Raw genomic sequence first — 21,271 nt, 5'->3', positions numbered from 1 at the left:
TGGAGCTACTCTTAATCCTTGAAACAGCAACTCTATCTCCATAGTAGTCACAGTATTTATTTTCTAGTTTTCCAATCTACTTAGGTAAAATTGCATAATGTAACAATGAAGAATTGTTAGTATTTAATTCTCAAGATTCTACGGGGACCATTATCTTTTATTAATCACACTGTTCTTACGACAAAATTATAATAAAATCACTTGACAGAAAAACTGGCTGATAAATGTCTTCCTTTGATTCAGGAGGCTGATAGAAATTAAAGTTTTCTTTCTAAACTTAAACCTCAGAATTCTGGGTGACTTTTAAAAAAATGGATGAATGAATTTCTAAATATAAAATGGAGATAATTCAATCTTAAAACTCAATACTGGAAACATTTATTAATAGAAGAAAGTCCAATGAATTCTACAGAATGAAAATGCTCAGTCTTTTCCAATAGATACTTAAAGCTAGTGATACCACTTTTCATTAATATTTGCTAAAATCTATGTAACACCTTCTAGATTTAGTTATTTGTTCAGGACTGGAATGAAGCCAAAGACACAAAAAAACAGGGATTAAACTAACCTGTGAGCAGCTGTTTTGAAAAAAAAAAGACTACGTACACATAAAATAGGATTACACACTTTAATCTGATTGACATGGAGGAAGTAGGGAGGATGTGAAAGAAATTTAGTTTTAGCTCTGCTTTATGCATAACCAGATGCTTCTTGCCCAAAAAGTATACTGAGGTTTTAAAAACCACATTTGATCAGAATACTTCAGGAAAACATACTAGTGTAATCCAGGAAATACACTATTTGCAGAATAGGAAAATCGTCATGGGCAATAAAAGATTAAAACAAAAGAAAGCACCTGGGTTTTGAGCAGTTCTAAGGTGAGTATATCTGCAGGAATAGTGTAAATGCTCTTGACTGGCTGCTATGGAAACATGCTAATGAGGATTGGTCCATATCTTAACATTTTTTAAAATATGCTTCTTTGGAAGAATGGCAATATGGGCTGGGAATAAAGATGTCCTTTCAGACACCCAGCTTATTGGCCTGGGTGAGAACGACTTTGAGAACTGGCATGAAAGCTGAGGTCTCACTGAAGTTGCTGGTGCTAACTATGTGGGTATGGATGGTCAATCCTTCTGAGTAGTTTCGAGTTTCAATGCTCCTCGCAATGTTGTGTAAACCATTGATGATCGTGGGTGAAAGCTGAAATAAAGGTAAAATCAAGAGAAAAAATTAAATTAAGGAAGAATTTCCCATAAACACTGATATTTAAAAGGAACTTAAAATAAATATTATAAAAAAGCAAATAAACCATTTAGCATTTCTAGAAATAGTTTCTTGGACCAAGCAACTCTTTAAGTTATAAAGCAGAACCATGACAAAATGATTTATGTAAGGAAACTATTATGAATTATGAACATGTATAAGCCAGGTTTTTTTGTTTTTTGTTTTTTTTTATAGAAATGAAGCCAGATTTCCACCCCGAGCTGAAATGCTAACATCTTCCTCCACTTAAGAGCTTTACTTCTTCAATTATTTTAGATATAGCCTCATACCTTTTAAAAATTTTCCCATGTATATGAAGGAGTTTAAAAATTCTTAGTCACTATATCTCAGAGTAAGGACCCTATTTATTCTCAAACCTTGTCTACAATAGAGATCTTGAACTTGTGGCCTACCTGCATGTGTAGGACAATAGTTCTTACCAGGTACTCAATTTATCAATTCTCAACGGTTTTTTGTAATCTTACCATCTCTTAAAACCATAAAATCTATAGTTTCTGTCCCCCATTATTTGGCCTACATGCCCATACTTTTGAGGGAAGAATTTATTTTGGATCAGTCCATGGACCACACCACTTCTACTGTTACATCAACTTCCTTTGGTTTGGTTCTTGTGAAATAAGTGATGGGACTCATGTGAGGGTAGGGAAAAGAATGCTGAAATGGAAACAATACAGGACATATATAATGAACGGAAGACCAGCTACCCCAGGGCCACTACAAGTCAGTATGTATTTCTACTCTTTGTTACAAGAGGAGTTAAAACTATACCCCTGCCTGACAAACACATACTCTCCCTCTCCCCACTACCCTCCCATCCCCAATAAATGACATTTAAGACTCTAGCTAGAGAAAGTCCATTCTATAACTGTCACCACAATTTTATCCCCAAATACATTACATACGTGTGCTGGTGAGATGCTCATTTACTAGCTACTAGGAAAAAATGATTATCATAGATCCTTCTTTTTCCCACAAACTTACTGTCTGTTCCCTAAGTTTATCATATAGAAACTCCAAGCGTTTGCTGGCATCATCTAGCTTCCTCTTGGTTTGCTGCAGGAGAGGAAAAACAGATGATGTTATATTTGAACGTTAACTTTAATCCAAAGACTTTGCCTTAACTCATTTCACTAACCCTGACACTCATCATGCTGAAAGCTTCATTAAAAAAAAAAATTTTTTTTTTTTTTAACATTTATTCATTTTTGAGAGACAGAGAGAGACAGAGAGCAAGCAGAGGAGGGTCAGAGAGAGAGGGAGGCACAGAATCCGAAGCAGGCTCCAGGCTCTGAGCTGTTAGCACAGAGCCCGATGCGGGGCTCAAACTCACGAACTGTGAGATCATGACTTGAGCCAAAGTCACACGCTTAACCCACTGAGCCACTCAGGCGCCCAGCTTTATTTTATAAAGAAACAGAGTCAACTATGAACCAGAAACCTGAAAGACCATTACTGAAAGACAGAGTTCAGTAACCTATTAATGGGAGGGTCAGGGGAGAAAGGTAAGAGGATAAGGGGCTTCCTTCTGGAGTGCAAGATGGAGTAGTGGTGGATTTCACGTGGACTGCAAGCTCATCTGACAAGGTGTGTGCACGTATAACTGCACTATTCACAAAAACAGGAAGGGCCATCTGGAGGAGCAGTGCATCATTGTACACCAGAAAAGAAGATCTAAGGACAGTTGTTGTAAATTATGGGTGCTAGCAGGCTTACACAGAGGTGAACTGGAATCTTATTTTAACCTTTATACTTTAATATTACTTGTACGCTTAGTCCATTTGATAGTTAATTCTGCTTCTTTCTGAGCTGTTAGAACACCAAGAAAAAGAGAAAATTATCTTCTGGTGGCTTAAGATTACTAAGACGGAAGTAGTAAAATGAGTTCTTAAATTAAGGAGTCTTCCTACCTCCCAATCCATGTACTAGAAGTCCAGTGACAGAAAACTATTCTAAAACTAAAATTACGGCTTCAATTACAATGTGATTAACTTAATGACCTACATTTTGCAGTAACCTTAGAAGTGACACTGGTCTTCAATATTTATTGAGTGCCTATTATTTGCCATGCTTATTTCTCATGGAGCTCGGATTCTATTGGGTGGGAAAAAGATACTAAATAAATAATATGTTGTACATGAGATGGTGATGAGTGCCAGGAAGGAAAGCTAACAGTGTGAAGGGCTAGAAGCGCTGGAGTGCGGGCGGTAAAGAAAGGTTGGAAAGCTACTGGGACACGGGAGCAGAAGCCTGGAGCAAGTGTGCAGTAAGCAATGCAGCCACGTGGGAGCAGCATTCCAGGCGGAGGAGTGCTGACGCGCGCTGGGTATGCTGCAGGACAGTGTCAGCGTGTCACAAGAGGAGAAAGGAAAAGCTCGGAGCTTTTCCCCATCATGTATAATGTTAGTTGTGGGTTTTTCATACATGGCCTTTATTATGTTGAGGTACGTTCCCTCTACATCTACTTTGTTGAGGGTTTTTATCATGAATGGATTTTGTACTTCGTCAAATGCTTTTTCTGCATCTACTGAAATGATCAGATGGTTCTTATCCTTTCTCTTGATGCATCACATCAATTGATCTGTGAATATTCACGGAACTGCATGTCATCCTCAGGCAGGGGCCATGCTGATCTTCTCTGTACTGGTCCAATTTTAGTATCTGTGCTGCCGAAGCGAGCAAAGATTTATCTATGAATACTGAACCACCTTGCATGCCAGGAATAAATTCCACTTGATTGTGCTGAATGATTTTTTTTTATGTATCAAAATCCCAACAGCATTTTTCACAGAACTAAAACAAATAATCCTAAAGTTTATATGGAACGACAAAAGACCCCAAATAGACAAAGCAATCTTGAAAAACAAAAGCAAAGCTGAAAGTATCACAATTCTGAGCAAAGCTGTAGTATGGTACTGGCACAAAAACAGACACATAGATCAATGGAACAGAAGAGAAAACCCAGAAATAAACCCACAATTATATGGCCAATCCATCTTCGACAAAGGAGGCAAGAATATGGAATCGGAAAAAGATGGTCTCTTCAACAAATAGTGTTGGGAAAACTGTAGGGCAACATGCAAAAGAATGAAACTGGACCACTTTCTTACACCATACACAAAAATAAACTCAAAATGAATTAATTAAAGACCTAAATGTGAAACCCGAAGCTATAAAAGTCCTAAAGAGCATAGGCAGTAATTTATCTGACATCAGCCATAACATTTCTCTAGATATGTCTCCTGAAGCACAGGAAACAAAAGCAAAAATAAACTATTGGGATTACATCAAAATAAAAAGCTTTTGCACAGTGAAGGAAACGTTCAACAGTTAAAACTAAAATGCAACATACTGAATGGGAAAAGATATTTGCAAATAACCTATCTGATAAAGGGTTAGTATTCAAAATCTATAAAGAATTGATACAAACCCCAAAAACAAATAATCCAATTAAAAAATGGGCAGAAAACATGAACAGACATTTCTCCAAAGAAGGCACACAGATGGCCAACAGACACATGAAAAGATGCTCACCACCACTCATCACCAGGAAAATGCAAATCAAAACCACAATGACATATCACCTCATACCTATCAGAAAGGCTAAAATAAAAAACACAAGAAACGACATAGTGTTGGTAAGGATGTAGGAAAAAAGCAACCTTCTTGCACTGTTAGTGGGAATGCAAACTGGTGCAGCACCTGTGGAAAACAGTATGAAGGGTCCTCAAAAAGTTAAAAATAGAACTACCCTACAATCCAGTAATTGCACTAGTGGGTATTTACCCCCAAAATACAAAAACACTAATTCAAAGGGATACATGCATCCCTATGTTTATTGCAGCATTATTTATAATACCCAAATTATGGAAGCAACCCAAGTGTCTATCAATAGATGAATGGATAAAGAAGGGGTGGTATGTGTATGTATATATACATACACACACATACACAATGGAGTATTACTCAGTAATAAAAAGAATGAAATCTTTGCTATTTCCAATAACATGGATAGAGCTAGAGGGTGTTATGCTAAGTGAAATACGTCAGTCAGAGAAAGACAAATATCATATATTTCACTCAGATGTGAAATTTAAGAAACAAAACAAACTAGGGGCGCCTGGGTGGCTCAGTCAGTTAAGCGTCCAACTTTGGCTCAAGTCATGATCTCACAGCTCGTAAATTCAAACCCCATGTCAGGCTCTGTGCTCACAGCTCAGAACCTAGAGCCTGCTTCAGATTCTGGGTCTCGGTCTCTCTGCCCCTCCCCTTCTCGCACTCTGTCTCTCTCTCTCTCTCAAAAATAAACACACACAAAAAAAGAAAAAAAAAAAACAGAACAAACTATCAAAGGGGAGAAAAAAAGACAGACAAACCAAGAAACAGACTCTTCACTATAGAGAACAAACTGATGATACCAGAGGGGAGACGGGTGGGGGGATGGGTGAAATAGGTGATGGGGGAGTACACTTACAATGAGCATTGAAAAATGTATAGAATTGTTGAATCACTATATGGTACACCTGAAACTAATTAAAAGAAAAAAGAAATAAAGAAGAGGGCAGAGGAAGAGATAAAGCTATTAAGGATAACATTAGAAACTAAGTCATGTGGCAAAATTGCTCTCTGTTGTATGAACATAACTAAAGTGAAAATAGGAATACAACTATACTGTAAAAATGATTCCAGCTATTTGTGAGGAGGGAACCTCTTACAGTCCCCGCTCAAAGCTAGTATCATCTAGCTACCAGTAGGAGCCCTGCCCCAATGTGGAGGAGTCACCTGGATGGGATAGCATATTAGGGCCTCTCCCCTAACTAGGTACAGGAATTATAGAAACAGTTTGTCTTTTGTGGTTCTCATCTGGCCCAGGCCTCCTGTGGACCCAGAACGAAGATAAGATGTTGACCTAGAGGAGTTTAAAGTCAACAAAAATTTATTGAGTTGGGCTGGGTACCATGTGCCTTCTCAACCTCTCTATACTGACTCATGCCTGAAGAAGGGCTGGAGTCTTCCTTCATTTTTAGTTTTGAATGACTGTGTCCTATTTAGAGGTATGCACAGGGGACAGCGTATACTAGGCCATCTGCTTCATCTGCTCTATGTTCCTAGCTCAGTCTTTCCATCACTTCCAGAATGCTAGGCATGAAGATTTATGATAACCTTTCCTTGCTTCTGCTTTCCTGACACTTTTAGTACAGGGAACTGCCTTCCAAAAGACCGGAAGAAAGTTGCACATATTAATACTCAATGTTTGATGAAACAACAAATTCCAGGAGCTGTTTTTCAAGCAGACAAGTGGCCAGTGGCTAAATGAACATATTCAATGTTTGCTGGCAGAAACTGAGATTTCATCTAAAACAAGACAGCTTTGTGGAACTTTTGTTGTTGCCAATACACAGGCATCCTCTAGGTAAACTAAGTAAAATCAGTTGCTTTAACTATGAATATGACTCTAGTATCGAAAACAATTATTTTTAAGATCTTTGCAAAGTTACATATAAGATTATTTGCCTACTTTTAAAAGCTTTGAGTAAGCTCAGAAAGAAATCCCTAACCTGAATTTTTTATATACCACCATTCTGTTCTATTTATGTGCCAAACATGAGGTCTACTGATGAAAGGCAATGCGGCACAGTGGTTGACAGCATAAATTCTGGAGCCAGACTGGGTTTGAATTCTGGCTCTGACCTTGGGTGTTACTTAACTGCTTTTTGTCTTAACTTAGTCATCTGTAAAATAAAGATGACAGATCTACCTACCCTGGGGTTGTTGTAAGGATTAAATAAATTTATATATAAAAGAAATTAATTATATTTTTATATGTAAAGCAAAGTACACAAGTGCTAATTTTATTACTATTGTACAAACTTTTGCAGTATATTGTAGGACTTCATACAATTACAGAAGAGCTCTATAAATGATTATTAAAAAAATTTTTTTTAATGTTTATTTTTTTTAAGAGAGAGATACAGAGCATGAGTGGGGGAGGGGCAGGGAGGGGTGGGGGAGAGAGAGAGAGAGAGAGAGAGAGAGAGGGAGAGAGGGAGAGAGGGAGAGAGGGAGAGACAGAGAAACAGAATCCAAAGCAGGCTCCAGGCTCCAAGCTGTCAGCACAAAGCCCGATGCAGGGCTCGAACCCACAAACTGTGAGATTATGACCTGAGCTGAAGTCAGATGCCAAACCAACCAAGCCACCCAGGTGCCCTGAAGATTATTTTAATTAAGCAAAATATGAGAAAAAAATACATACAGGATCTGTGGCTGAGGAGAGGCAGCGCTGAATAAGATCCTCAAATGTGGTCTTTAGAATGAGGTGCTCATCTGGAATAGGTTTCTTGGTAATTTTTTCTGTTGGCAAAGACTGCACATGCTGGAAGAAATAATAGCATAAATGACCAGAAATGACCAAAAGCTACTTATACGCAAAGCCCTGAAACTCTGTGATAAAGAGAAACCCGCTAACTACCTTGTAGACAGGCTGTGACAAATTAACATGTGAAATCCCTTGGGAGAAGTAGAAATGAAAATCAAATATTCAGTAGAAGGTACAGACACTCCTCCTACAGCTTTGATTTTGAAAAACAGAATTGGATATAAAGAGTTTGATGAACTACGGAACATATGTTGATCACTATTGTATGTACCTGAGGGGAAGGAGACTGTAGACCTATGCCGGTAGGAAATAAAAGGGCAGTTACAAAGCTGGCTAGTTAGAGTGCCTGCTTGCTCTGCTTGTTGGCTCATTTTTGTTTATCTTTCCATTCTTATGTTCTTTGATTTATTCTTGGAGGTTGGTAACTGGGCTATTATCAAACTGCAAGATTAAGTCAAAAGTTAGGATAGAAGAGACCATGATGTTACTGAATGTACAGATGGAAAAACAAAGAAGGTATGTTTAAGTGTTTAGGGTTCTGATTTATTAGTACATTCATTCAAAAAATATTAGGCAATTATGTTCTAGGCACTGGCTATGTATTTGTGAGCCAATTCAGAAAAGATCTCAGCTCTCTGGCAGTTTTTAGTTAAAGGAAGGAAAAAGAAGTTTTAAAATGTCATACAAAAAGCAAGTTTACAAATACTTACATCTTAATGAAAGATGTTACTTGAACAAAAAGTAAAATAATAAAATGCCATAAATACCTGTAAAATAGCAACTGCATTGCTATTTTATAAGCTAATAAATTAACATTAATGGAACCAACAGGCAATATAACTGGAATTTAACTGAGGGGAAAGTTCTCTTCAGGAAATTCTATTAGAAAGACAAGTAGGAGTTAACTGGTGAAATGGGGAAGTTAGAGTGTCAGAGAAAGAATGTGTACAAAGGAAGGACCATGATACAAGAGGACTAAAAGGAGGCCAGTGTGGCTGAAGCAGAGAGACAGCAAGGAGGAATATGCAGCTGAAGGGCTTCCAGACAAGGTGAAATAATTTGGTCTTTATCCTGAGAACAATGTTTTAAACAAAGAGGAGACAAGACCAGATACAACGATCAAAGTCAATGCTTGTACACCAGTTAGAGGCTCCTGTACTGCCAGAGACTGGAAATGAAGGCAGCATGGGTCAGATTAGAAGTGTATGTGGTAAAGGATTTGAGAGAGATTTTAAAATAATATCAGCAAGATTTGGGGATAGATTTGAAAGAGGGATTAAAGGAAAAAGAGTATAAAGATGATTCCCAGGTTTTTGGCTAGATTGAATATGGATTATGATGCCATTTTACTGAAATAGGAAACACCAAAAGAAGATCAGGTTTGGGAGGAAGACTATGAATAAGGTTGTAGAAATGTTGAGTGTGAGGTGCCTTGGAGGCATCTAGGTGGGCAGGTAGCTGGCTATTATGGCCTGGCTGAACATATACATCTGTGCAAGCTCTCCCTTTCGACGGTAACTGAGGTTCTGGTCTGGGTGAGTATTGCATGAGCACCTAAAGTCTAAACAAAAGTGAATGGCTGGGTAGCTTCCCAAACTAGCATAGACTTGTAATAAGAAAAGAAAAGAAAAGAAAAGAAAAGAAAAGAAAAGAAAAGAAAAGAAAAGAAAAGAAAAGAAAAGAAAAGAAATTAACAATGCATCTTTGTAATTTATATTCCTATGGAAAGAAACAACTCCTCCCACCTCCATCAAAACACTGGTTTTCAGAACACCACTTTTAATATTTAGAAATTCCTTAGGCAGAACTATCTCTTAATAGTAAAGCACACTCTTGTGATAGAGATACAACCTTTATAAATTTGACTTCAATGAACCAAAGACAAAAACAGAACTAATTTTATACTTTGTGCAGGGATTTGTTTCACCTTCACATGCTGAACTTTGACCCAAACTCTTTACTTTTCACAAACTGATCAAAATGTTCATCTTTGTATGGTTAAGTCAGTTGTATCTGATTTTTCATCGTCTAGAACCGTGTCAACTAGCTGTTTATATTGTGAATAGCAACTACAAATTTATATCTCCAGCTGAAGATAAAGCTGTATATTACTAGCTCTTATACATACACAAGAAATGATATAACTCATTACATTTTTATTTTAGATTTTAAAAGGAAAACCCTTTGGAAATAGCTTCTGCTTAGCAAGCTTGGCTGAAAATACAGATTCAACTAATCTTAAATTGTGGGTACTGATTAGGTCAAATGAAATACAATTGTCAAGTTAGTGTAAACATACACGAGCAATTATAAAAGCCTCTTCTAGAAACTTTATGGCCATGTAATTGAAAAATAATATCCATCCATGATCAATCTTAAAAAAAGGGGTTACTATTTTTTATTTAGGTTGTCTTAATTGAAACCAAAGTTAGATGCTCATTAATAAAGGTGTAAACAGAAAAGTTAACACATTAAAAAGAAAAAATGAACTGAAATAGAGCCATCTCCTCATTCTATTAACACAGATTTGTTACCTGGATGGTATTTCCAATAGGAGCCCCTGGGGCACCTTCAATATTGGGCTTTGAGAAAGATGGTGGCATGCCTGGTTGACCAAGAGGTTGCTGTATGCCATGGAAGGTCTGGCCACCTGGAAGGTGTGGCTGTGGAAATGAAGCTTGGCTTGACAGAGGTAAAGGAGCTGAAGGTTGTTGCTGCAGCATCTGTGACTGGGGGTCACCCAAAGGGTTCATGATTGGTGATGTGATGGGAACAGGAGGCATAAAGTTTTCTGGTATCTTTTAAAAGACAGAAATAAAAGACACTAAGCATAAGAAAAAAAGGTACAATTTCCTCACCTTTAAATAAGGTTTAAAAAATTTTTTTAATAGTACAATACTTTTTTAAATGAAATTTTATGCAGAATTCTACAGTAAAACGTCAAAGTAGAGCTAATCTGGCTCAGAGGGGTGGGGAACTCAAAACTGGACCTCTCAGTTTCCCCTTTGCCTTCCACACTTACCCTCGTATGGGGAGCCAACACCTGGTGTTTTTGAAAGAGGATCTCAAAGTCTAGAGAATTATATCTAGCAATAGTGGAATCAGATAATGTGTGTTTATATTTCATGTGACCAAGATGTAATACCCTTTTCCTAGATCACTAAATAGACATTAACTATCAATTCAATCATATTTAAAATAGTAGATTAAATTCAATCTCTGATTATTATTAACCTAAATTTGGGGTTGTTTTTTTTTTTTTTTTTTTTTTTTTTTTTGCTCATTTAGTGTCTCCCAATTTTATTGTTATGACCTCTCCCTACTATATTTGAGAAAAGGACATCACGGTGAGTAAAAAAAAAAAAAAAAAAGTAGAAATGTTTGGGGAGAAAGAAGAAGAATCTTAACTTCTGCTTTAATGGCTGTCAACAGTTACTGACATTTAAACAACGCTCAGCTACAAGGTGATTTCTTCATTCATACTATATGTGATAAAAAAAAAATAGTCCAAAATATAATTACCAAATTCCTGACTATTGTTGGAACCCCTAAAAGACATAAAAATCACTGGAAAATTTTGTTTCCTATTCTTTGAAAGAAACCTGTTAGAAATTTACATCTTATCTTCTTCTTTTTAATGTTTACTTACATATTTTTGAAAGAGAAAGACAGAGAGAGAGAGAAAGAGAGAGCACGAACAGGGGAGGGGCAGAGAGAGAGGGAGACACAGAATCTGAAGCAGGCACTCCGAGCTGTCAGCGCAGAGCCTGACATGGGGCTTGAATTCACGAACTGCGAGATCATGACCTGAGCCGAGGTCAGACGTTTAAATGACTGAACCACCCAGGCACCCCTACATCTTCTCTTCTAAAGGAAGTTAAATTCACACCACTGTACTGTTTTTAAGTTTCTTTCCTTCCCTTCATGGAGAAGATGCAAGCTGAAATGCACTTTAAACCTATCAGTCAGTAAGCTTTGCCTTCAAAAGGATCAGTGAAAGGTGGTATGTTCCAGGTGGCTACATGATTAAAGAACCTCTGTAGGCAACTGGATGGACATCTTTTTCTGGTACCTTCTTCTTCTTGGGTACTCTGTTCAAAGCTGGAGGATCATTCCAACCATTCTGAGGACCTATAACAGATAATAAAGAGCATTTTCCTTTAGAATTCTGAAAAGAGGCAACTAAATTGTATCCATCACATAGTACCTTCAAATTCTGCCTTAACTAACCTGAGGATAACCATCACAAAGGTTTTACCAGCCCAGGTGTGGGGATCACTCTGTAGCCCTGGATTCACAAACTCATTCCCTCAAATATTCACAAGGTCTTGGCTTAGGGAGGCAAGATAACTTGACATTATTTCCATTGAAAGTGAAAGAGCTGTACTAAATTTAGGGATGGTGAAGTGTTTATGTCTATATTGGTGTATAACTTTCAAATCAGTTAAGAATTCTCTTGTAATAAAGAAAAAATAAATCACCTGAATCTGCTAAAAAAACAAAAACGTTGATGTATTCAGCATACTAAAAAAATAAAATAAAAGTAACAATCTCCTACTTCCCAAGAGAGTAATTTAATATAAGCAATTGAACATAAGCAAATTATCCACATGGTAGAAACAGTGTCAAAAACAAAAACAAAAACAAAAACAAAAAACCGGGTCCCAATTACACAACACCAGCAATTTCATCATCCTTCCCTTAAGAGTTACTTATGAAGTATAAAAAAGCATTCAGGTATCTGTGGTAAGATTTTTTTTTAATGCCACAAAAAAAAAATTCCAGATTGGCAGCAAATATAAAATTAAACTACTGTCAACGGTAGTAAATTTCCTCTACACGCACCCCCTGCCCCCAAATCTTCATCTCAAAGTGAAAAACAGACATCAGTAGCAGAATTCATTCAGTATCTTAATGCCAGTATGTTTAAAGAAAACATGCCAGAAATAAAGATAATTTCAAAATCAAAATATAATCATTTTACATTTCATTGAATTTTGTGTATGTTGTATATTTAAAGACCAAAAATTACTCCTCTTTTAACAAATTAAACATTCTTTCAGTATTTTACCTTTTACTTATTCTACTGATATCCATGATATGAAATCACAACAAAATTGCTTAGATGAAAGAACCTGTGATCCATACATAATGTCATAGAAACTTTTTAAAAAATAAGATCTTCTAACCAGCATGTACTCATTTCCCTTGATTTTTTAAAAAGTTTATTTATTTTTAAAATTTATTTTACCCAATGTGTGGCTCAAACTCACGACCCCTGAGCCAGCCAGCCAGGCATCCCTCATTTGCCTTGATTCTAAAAATGGAATTAATTTTCTACAAGTTTGCCAGGAGACAGAATGCCAAAAGAGCCTCAAAACATTGAAGAGCAAATCACAAAACATTAAACTACATGCTGTTATCTGCTTAACAAATTCTTAAAGTTCTGGGCTTGCACAGAGAATCATTCAAATCTCTCTCATCACCTTCTAATCTTACTCATAGCTAAGACAATCTTGATATGGTCACGGTCTTTATGATTATATAAAATAGACGACTTTAATGATTTAAAGCTACTGGTGTCACCATGTTAATTCAATCAACTCTAAGATTTGATTTGATTAAGAACCCAAATTAAAAAATGATACTGATCAGATTCCGAATATCATCAACTTTGAGGTTCACATGCATTATTGTGAATGTCCATTCATTAACTATATTTAATGATTGAAAATTTTCCAGAGGTATATTTTATAACTAATTCACCTTCCAACATAGGTGCCTGGTCTTGCATAGACTGATTTTCTGCAGACAAAATGTAAAAGTCACTTAAACAGTATTATCATGAAAAACATTCTAAACTCATTTTGTAATTGCTTCTTCTCCCTCCATCAAGCCAAAAAAGAAAAAAACTAATTTTATAAAGGAAAGAAACTTTTTAGTCAAGTCATGGGAAATGTCTTTTATCTAATTAAGAAAGTAATCAGCTTTTGGGTAAATTGAATTCATCTAGGTTGTGCCAGATCCAATTAACTCTTAAACATTACTTTTTTTCTCTTCCTGTGCTACATGTCTCTTTTAAGAAAAAAATTTTCCTGCCTACTTGAAATATTTCCCTGTTTGCATGGAATTTTTTTCTACTACTTGATCAGTAATATCACTGTGTGTGGGGGGAGAGCATTTGGTACTATTTAAAGCTGTGAATCAAAATCAGCTGAGAGATAGATCTTGTTAAACTGCAGATTCTAATTCACACTAAGTACAGGGAAAGGCCTGAGATTCTATTGTTCCAGCTAGCTCCCAGGTAATGCCAATGCTGCTGGCCAAAGCACTCTTTCAGTGGGGACTTAAAGAAAAATGGGAGGCTTTAGCAAGGTGGTGCCACTTTACTGCTAGATTTAGGAGGCAACAGGAGGCTGCACCCTGATGAAACTGTAATTTCATGTAATTCATGTCACACCATGAATATAAACATAAATGAGAACAGGCCCAATAAATATGCAACCATCCCATATGGTCTTTTCTGTAAGAATATATGGATTTGTAGACTGTTTAGCACAGGTCTTTCAGAAACAACTACATCTCTTAAGAGAACTGAAGTTTCTGGCAGTGGACATGAAAAGAAAAGGGTGAAAACTAACACAGCAATGCCAAAATTATCAGATATTATTATCATATATTCAGGGTCAGTCCAGGCCCAGCCTCAAATCAAAAGTATGCAGTGGAGGTATATTATATGCCTATGTAACTTATGAAAACTGAACTATCTTCCTTTGGGGATAGAAGAACCAAGAGAATATAGCAATTAATGAGTTCAATTCAGTTTGAGTTCTACTCAAGAGGCACGTGCCTCAGAGAAATTGTGAGGTGGAGAGGTGACCCCATAGCTTGCAGTTTTCCCTCTAATCTCTCATAGCAGTGACTTAAGCCCTGGGTATTAAAGCCTGGGAGGGTATCCTGAGATTTCAAAAACTGTAAGCACAAAAAGTTTGTGGAGCAACTTCATACAACCCTTTTGTAAAATGACTCCAAATTTATGATGAAATCAAATCAAATTCAAAATTAGGAATGACAACCCAAATTAGAAACAAAAAGACTTGCAGCAGAAGTATATAGCCAGTGGGGTAGCTCACATAACTTGAGGGTGGAGAATGTCTTGTTGAATAGAAAGTAACAATTGTACAATAATCAAAGTTCTCCCCCAAATATATGCCTAACTGACTCTTCCCAATGTCAAACCATGCAATATATTTAGCCATTTTTATTTCAGCCCAGATAATCCTTGTTCAAATCTCTTATCAATTTAATGCAGTTTTGTCTCAGCTATAATTCGCTTTTGAATTTTTTCACTTTTATGTCTTTAAATTGACTGTTTAAATATGACTTTTTTTTTATTTAAAAAAAAATTTTTTTTTTTAACGTTTATTTATTTTTGAGACAGAGAGAGACAGAGCATGAATGGGGGAGGGTCAGAGAGAGAGAGCGAGACACAGAATCTGAAACAGGCTCCAGGCTCTGAGCTGTCAGCACAGAGCCCGATGCGGGGCTTGAACTCACGAACCGCGAGATCATGACCTGAGCTGAAGTCGGACGCTTAACCGACTGAGCCACCCAGGCGCCCCTAAATATGACTTTTTAAAAACACAGCTAAACTGACCTCTGTAAATACGCTTTAATAGCAAAATTAGGTAAAGCAAACTACATGAACAAAATAAATGTCTCTAGGAAACAGTATTACGGACGTTCATTATAGATATGCAAAATTATACTCTTGGTCAACATTTTTAAAAAATCAACATAGGGGGCGCCTGGGTGGCGCAGTCGGTTAAGCGTCCGACTTCAGCCAGGTCACGATCTCGCGGTCTGTGAGTTCGAGCCCCGCGTCAGGCTCTGGGCTGATGGCTCGGAGCCTGGAGCCTGTTTCCGATTCTGTGTCTCCCTCTTTCTCTGCCCCTCTCCCGTTCATGCTCTGTCTCTCTCTGTCCCAAAAATAAATAAAAAACGTTGAAAAAAAAAAATTAAAAAAAAAAAAATCAACATAGAACAGTCATTGAAAATAAATCAATACAGCATAATCTAATCTTAGACATAATTCTCCCATAAAACTATAAAGAGAATCTTTTTTACTGTTTCAAAAAACTATAAAATGAAGATAGATCTCTTTTTAAAACATGATATGACTTTAAAGGCATGAAAAATATGGTTCATGGTGTAATATTAAGAAAAAATGTAAGATGTAAAATTGTGTGTGTATATATGTGTATTATGATCTCAATTCTTTAAAAATAGGGGCACCTGGGTGGCTGAGTCGGTTAAGCATCTGACTTCAGCTCAGGTTATGATCTCACAGTTCATGAGTTCGAGCCCCACATCAGGCTCTGTGCTGACATCCCAGAGCCTGGAACTTGCTTCAGATACTGTGTCTCTCCCTCTCTCTGCCCCTTTCCTGCTCACACTCTCTCAACAATAAATAAATGTTAAAAAAAAAAAAAAAATACATGCACACAATGAGATACTACCCATTAGAATGGCTAGAATTAAGAAAACAAACAAACAAACAAACAAACAGAAAACAAGTGTTGGTGTAGATGTGGAAAACAGTATAATGCTTCCTCAAAAATTTAAATACTGAATATTGAATTTGATCCAGCAATTCCATTTCTGGGTATGTATCCTAAAGAACTGGAAGCAAAGACTTGAACAGATATGTGTATACCTGTGTTCAAGTAGCATTATTCACAGTAGTTCAAATGCCCACATGCAGATAAATGGATAAACGAAATGTGCAATATAATACAGTGAAATATTATTCAGCCTTAAGTAGTAAAGAAATTCTGATACATGAATATTGGAGAGCGTGAAATAAGCCAGTCAAAACAGGACAAATATTGTATGATTCCACTTATATGAGGTACCTAGAGTAGTCAAATACAGAGAGAGAGTAGAACAGTGGTTACCTGGGGCTGGGGGAAACAAGGAGTTATTTAATGAGTACACAGTTTCAGTGTGGGATGATGAAAACTTCTGGAGACAGATAAGTGGCAACGGTTCTTCAGCAATGTAAATGTACTTAATGTCACTGAACTATACACATAAAAATGGTTAAAATGGTAAATTTTATGTTAGTATATTTACCACATTAAAAATATTTTTAATAGATGCATATAGACATACATAGATATATGTATATATGTGTACGAAAAGAATAAATAAACCTATATTATCACTGGTAGTATTTGGGCAGTAGAATTATAGATAATTTAAATTTTATTCTTTATAATATTTTGAGTCTTTAAAAATCCTACAGTGAAAAATTAATAAAAATCAAGGGAAAATTAATTTAAAAATTGAATATGGCATGTTACTGGAGATCCTTATCCACTTTAGTATAGGGTTTAGTTCTCCAGTATCTTTGGGGAAGGAAGAAGGAACCACATGGTCCCACATATAGAGGAGTGCAGCTGAGTAGCATCTTTACTTGAATCCCACTTCTCACTCGGAACGTTCTTAGGTATTCCAGCAGAAGCAAAATGTGCTATGCACTGGCTAAGATACTTTTCAGTGGATTCTTTATTAGTGCAGTGATATGAAGAATTCTGGCTAACAGACAATTTGAGAAAGAACAGAGCATCCTTCTCAACCCCCAATTTCCCCTATAAGCCTAGCATGTCACATTAAAAACAAGAGGGTCATGAAATTAAAAATTAAAGTTTAGAAAGATATGAATCCTTGAGGTCATTTTCCAATGACACAAGATAAAACAGGTACTTATAATTTGAGTAAGGAATATTTACGAAAATTAAAAAAAATTTTTCAGAACATTGTTCTATGAAAATATGTAACATTATGCCCCTTCAAGACTTCTATGTGACAAAGCATGAGACTATATACCTAAATTAAATTTTCCATGGTTTAATAAAATCAATAATGTTTACTCAAAGACAGTTTCATGACAGCCTGAAGGTCATTTTATCAGAAAATAATTTTTTGGGTAAAATTCTAAGGCCTTCATATTTGAAAGTGCTCTCCTTTAGTAATAAGCACAGATTAAATCAGGATGGGGAAAAAGTCATAGACAGTATCCTAATTATTCTAGAGAGTAAAACCATGCCTTTCAGCAGTTCAAACTCCTTCGTGAACTTTTCTGCCTACCGTATGAACTATCAACTTCTTGCCCTGGCATAAAGCTTTCCAAAATTTGGGCCAAATATAAATGTTCTGTTCCAACTTACAGCAAAGCTATGTGATGTTCACTAGAAATGTACTGTTCACTTCTGTCTCCCTACCTGTGCCTGGAATAATTCTGATTATAGACCAAACAAGTACCCATTAAGAATTTACTCAATGAATGTTCTGGTATTTGCAACATTAGTTTCTCTGAGCCTCAGGCATAATTTGGAGGCTCACGAACAGTTACAGGTCTTGCAAACCCTAGTGTCTGTCAAAATTATCCACTGGACAAATGGAATTCCCAAGTCCGATAGAGAACCATATGATATGAGACACATAAAAAAGAAGAGAAAATTTTCATTCATAATTATTTGTACACTGTAAACAACATTTTTAGGAAATCAAAAAATAAAATATGGTAAAATACAGGGGACTATTAACAGGCAAGAGGTAACAAAGCAGCTGGCTTAGAACATGCTGAATACTGAAAAATGTTTGCTTCTTCTTCCTATTAGTCACTCTGTTTCTCAGCCAGGTTAGAACATTCTGTTACTTTGTATATAAGCAAAGACTTTATCTCAAGGCCAAATACACTTTTGCTTAAGAATACCCATGCAAATATTTAACTTAGATGATGAAGTAACAAAATACCTAAAACAGTGTTGTTATAGGATTTTTGTAATTCTAACATTGATAACTACTTCTATGACTTATATCACGACTAGACCATCTGGTAAAGAAGAATGAACTTATTAGGCTTTATAGACTGAGAGACCTGGGTTTGTATCTCAACTTGGAGACTATCATCATGCAACCATGAGTTTAACTCCTAGGAAACCAAGTTTCCTCATGTCAATTAAAAAAAACTTATTTCTCTTTCTCATGGCTCTGATAATTAAATAAGAAAATATATGGCAAATGATGGTACATGTCCAGTGTATGTTCAGTAAATGATGACTCACGTCTCTATTTCCCTGCACCACTTTAAAGTGGGAATTTTCTGGAACTCATCTTTCAATCAAGAACTCTATTACCCAACTATTCAGAATAGATACTATCTTCACTATTGAGGTTTCAGAAGGTAATTTTTGAACTCTACAACTGAATTAGCACTCCTCTCTAAAATATCAATCTACTGAACTATTTATATTGAAAGTTACAGAAATTCTATTTGTGCAGTAAAGGGTGATAGAGATATTTGTGTGTGTGTGTGTGTGCACGCGCACACACACACGTGTGCACGCATGTATGTGTGAGATTTTTGGTACTCTGGCCTTTATATATCAGAGAAGAAAGGTGATAGGTATATAATTCTGCATTCATGAGACTTTGTTAGAGTGAATATTTCTTCAATGGATCCTATTTTATAATTGTTTTCAGTAATTACAGCTACTGCTTAAAATACACACACACACACACACACACACACACACACACACACACACACACATACATACTGGACACCCCAGGAGCAACTAAAGTATTAGGAGCAAAAAGCAAGATTCATTCATCTCTTTGTTCCTTTAGTTCAAAAACATCGGTTATAATCTAAAAGGGAAACTATTTTCAAATACTAAAAGGCACAGAGCTCTAATTTTGAGTCAGGTTTTGTGTAATCACAGCCAACTTTACAGTCACTATCCCCAAATGCTTTAATGTATTAATGCATTCAATCTTCTTCATGAGCTTATGAGCAGGTATTAATATTCATTCTGAGGAAATGGAGGCTTGAAGAAGTTTAAGTAACTTACCCAAAGCTGGGGTACAAACCCAGGAGATTGAATTCCAAAGCCTGCATTCTTCACCAGTATGGTTTAGTGGTTCCTAATCCTGATTCATCGATCCCTTTTTATAACACATGCCTTTGAGGCCCCTTTTGCTAGGGGCCAAAATGAAAACCAGATAATAAAACCTCCCCATAAAAAATTAATGTAATGCTCTAATTATAAAATGAGATAAGAATTTAGGAAACGTGTATCTCATTATAATAATAATTTAAGATGATGGTTTTCATTAGAAAACTTCAGGCATGACTACACTGTTAGACTATCTATCGAATCCTTGAAATTCCTCCACTGTCTGAGGGTGGTGCTGCCCTAATGAAGAATCGCTGCACTACTGTCCACAGACTTTCTACTTTTCTGCTCTCTCATTAGAGATCCTCTGTCAGAGTTGTGTTCTCTCACTTTTTTCCTTTAGATAAGCATATCCAGATCCCTCATCTTTATAAATAAACATAACTATAAAATTATATACAATCACCATGTTTAATCTCCATGAATGGGCTTAAGGCACAAATAATTTAAAAAATGCTAAACTTCTCAATAAGAACAGAGCAAAGTTTGGCTCTAAAGAAATTAGTGTCAATTAAACCTAGTTCCAAACACCACTTATCTTGCCAATTAATTTCTTACCACTTATTTTAAGCTTAGGGGCAGATTACATACTCTTACCCTTTTGAAGCTCTAAAGTTTTCCTCATTTAGCAACTAAAGTTCATTATGGGACGATCACACTTTTAGAAATAGTTTCAGAATTTGTTATAAAAACTCAACACCTCAGATTACTCAGTTTACAAAGAATCAGACATAATTCCCCTCCATCCACCCACGTGTTCATGAAAAAATAAAGGAGGGAGCCAAAACAAATCCCTTTCAAGCGCAGACCTGTTCTTTGCGACGCAGGCAGCTCACTGGCAGCAGGCAGTGTACCTGTTGTTCCAGGAGGCAGTGCATAAGCTGAAGATGATGGTGGAGCTCCTGGTCCGCCATGCTGGAAGGATGCTCCAGAGGAAGGGGGAGGAGGGAAAGAAGCAGCAGAGCTGGAGGTAGGTGGAGAGGCCTGGGGCTGTGTTGCGTACAGCTGAGACGGCCCAGAATAGGAAGAAGCGGAAGACATGTAAGGGGTGTTAGGGTAAGCGTTTGAAGCAGAAGGAGCAACGGGCTGCTGAGGTCGATACATTGTTGACCCCCCTGTTCCGAAGGAATACTGCTGGGCTGGTTGATAAGCTACACCAAGGGGAAGAAACAGAAATTTTAATTAGTTATAAGTTTATTGACAGCAACAAAAAACCAGTTATCTCATTCTATGGAAATTATTTTTGTCATTATTATTAGAACAATAAGCTACCACCAAATATTAACCCTTATATGTTATGCTTTTGATGACTTGGATACCCTTAAATATACTAAAATATACCCATTGGATCAATATGTGAAATATGCCATCTCCAGACTGCTTCTGGCTATGAAAATCTTTCAATCATCAAACCCAAACACTGAAAGACCGACCCTTTTCTCAGACTTCCTGTGCCTGAGAAAAGACTGCAGTGACACCGACTAGCCACCAGATGGAACCATGCAGGAATTACACGTCCCAAGCACTCCCCGTTACAGTAAATTACAGGGACTTTGCTGGCGGCTCAACATCTCCTCCACCAGAA

At 36.6% G+C, this 21,271-nt stretch overlaps 1 protein-coding gene and 1 non-coding gene across 34 annotated transcripts in view; both read right to left on the bottom strand.

The window, feature by feature from the left end:
- Positions 1 to 614: 614 nt before the first annotated feature.
- Positions 615 to 21,271, bottom strand: part of SEC31A (SEC31 homolog A, COPII coat complex component) — a 72,420-nt gene continuing 51,763 nt past the window's right edge. For 14 of the 33 annotated variants that reach the window (XM_058722048.1, XM_058722041.1, XM_058722053.1 and 11 more), the window contains 7 exons: positions 20,496 to 20,837; positions 13,427 to 13,465; positions 11,733 to 11,791; positions 10,195 to 10,458; positions 7,538 to 7,657; positions 2,269 to 2,340; positions 615 to 1,203 (listed from right to left, as the gene is read on the bottom strand). In XM_058722048.1, the coding sequence (XP_058578031.1) occupies positions 1,024 to 1,203; positions 2,269 to 2,340; positions 7,538 to 7,657; positions 10,195 to 10,458; positions 11,733 to 11,791; positions 13,427 to 13,465; positions 20,496 to 20,837 (1,076 nt within the window). In that variant the 3' untranslated portion in view covers positions 615 to 1,023. The remainder of the gene's footprint in view (positions 1,204 to 2,268; positions 2,341 to 7,537; positions 7,658 to 10,194; positions 10,459 to 11,732; positions 11,792 to 13,426; positions 13,466 to 20,495; positions 20,838 to 21,271) is intronic. The other 19 variants (XM_058722047.1, XM_058722057.1, XM_058722054.1 and 16 more) reach the window with 4 other exon arrangements.
- Positions 3,860 to 3,966, bottom strand: LOC131508194 (U6 spliceosomal RNA). Its single transcript, XR_009259904.1, has one exon. It is a non-coding gene; the product is annotated as a U6 spliceosomal RNA (small nuclear RNA).

The sequence above is a fragment of the Neofelis nebulosa genome, chromosome 3, assembly GCF_028018385.1.
Source record: "Neofelis nebulosa isolate mNeoNeb1 chromosome 3, mNeoNeb1.pri, whole genome shotgun sequence".
Taxonomy (NCBI): domain Eukaryota; kingdom Metazoa; phylum Chordata; class Mammalia; order Carnivora; family Felidae; genus Neofelis; species Neofelis nebulosa.
This window is presented reverse-complemented; position numbering and strand designations above follow the sequence as displayed.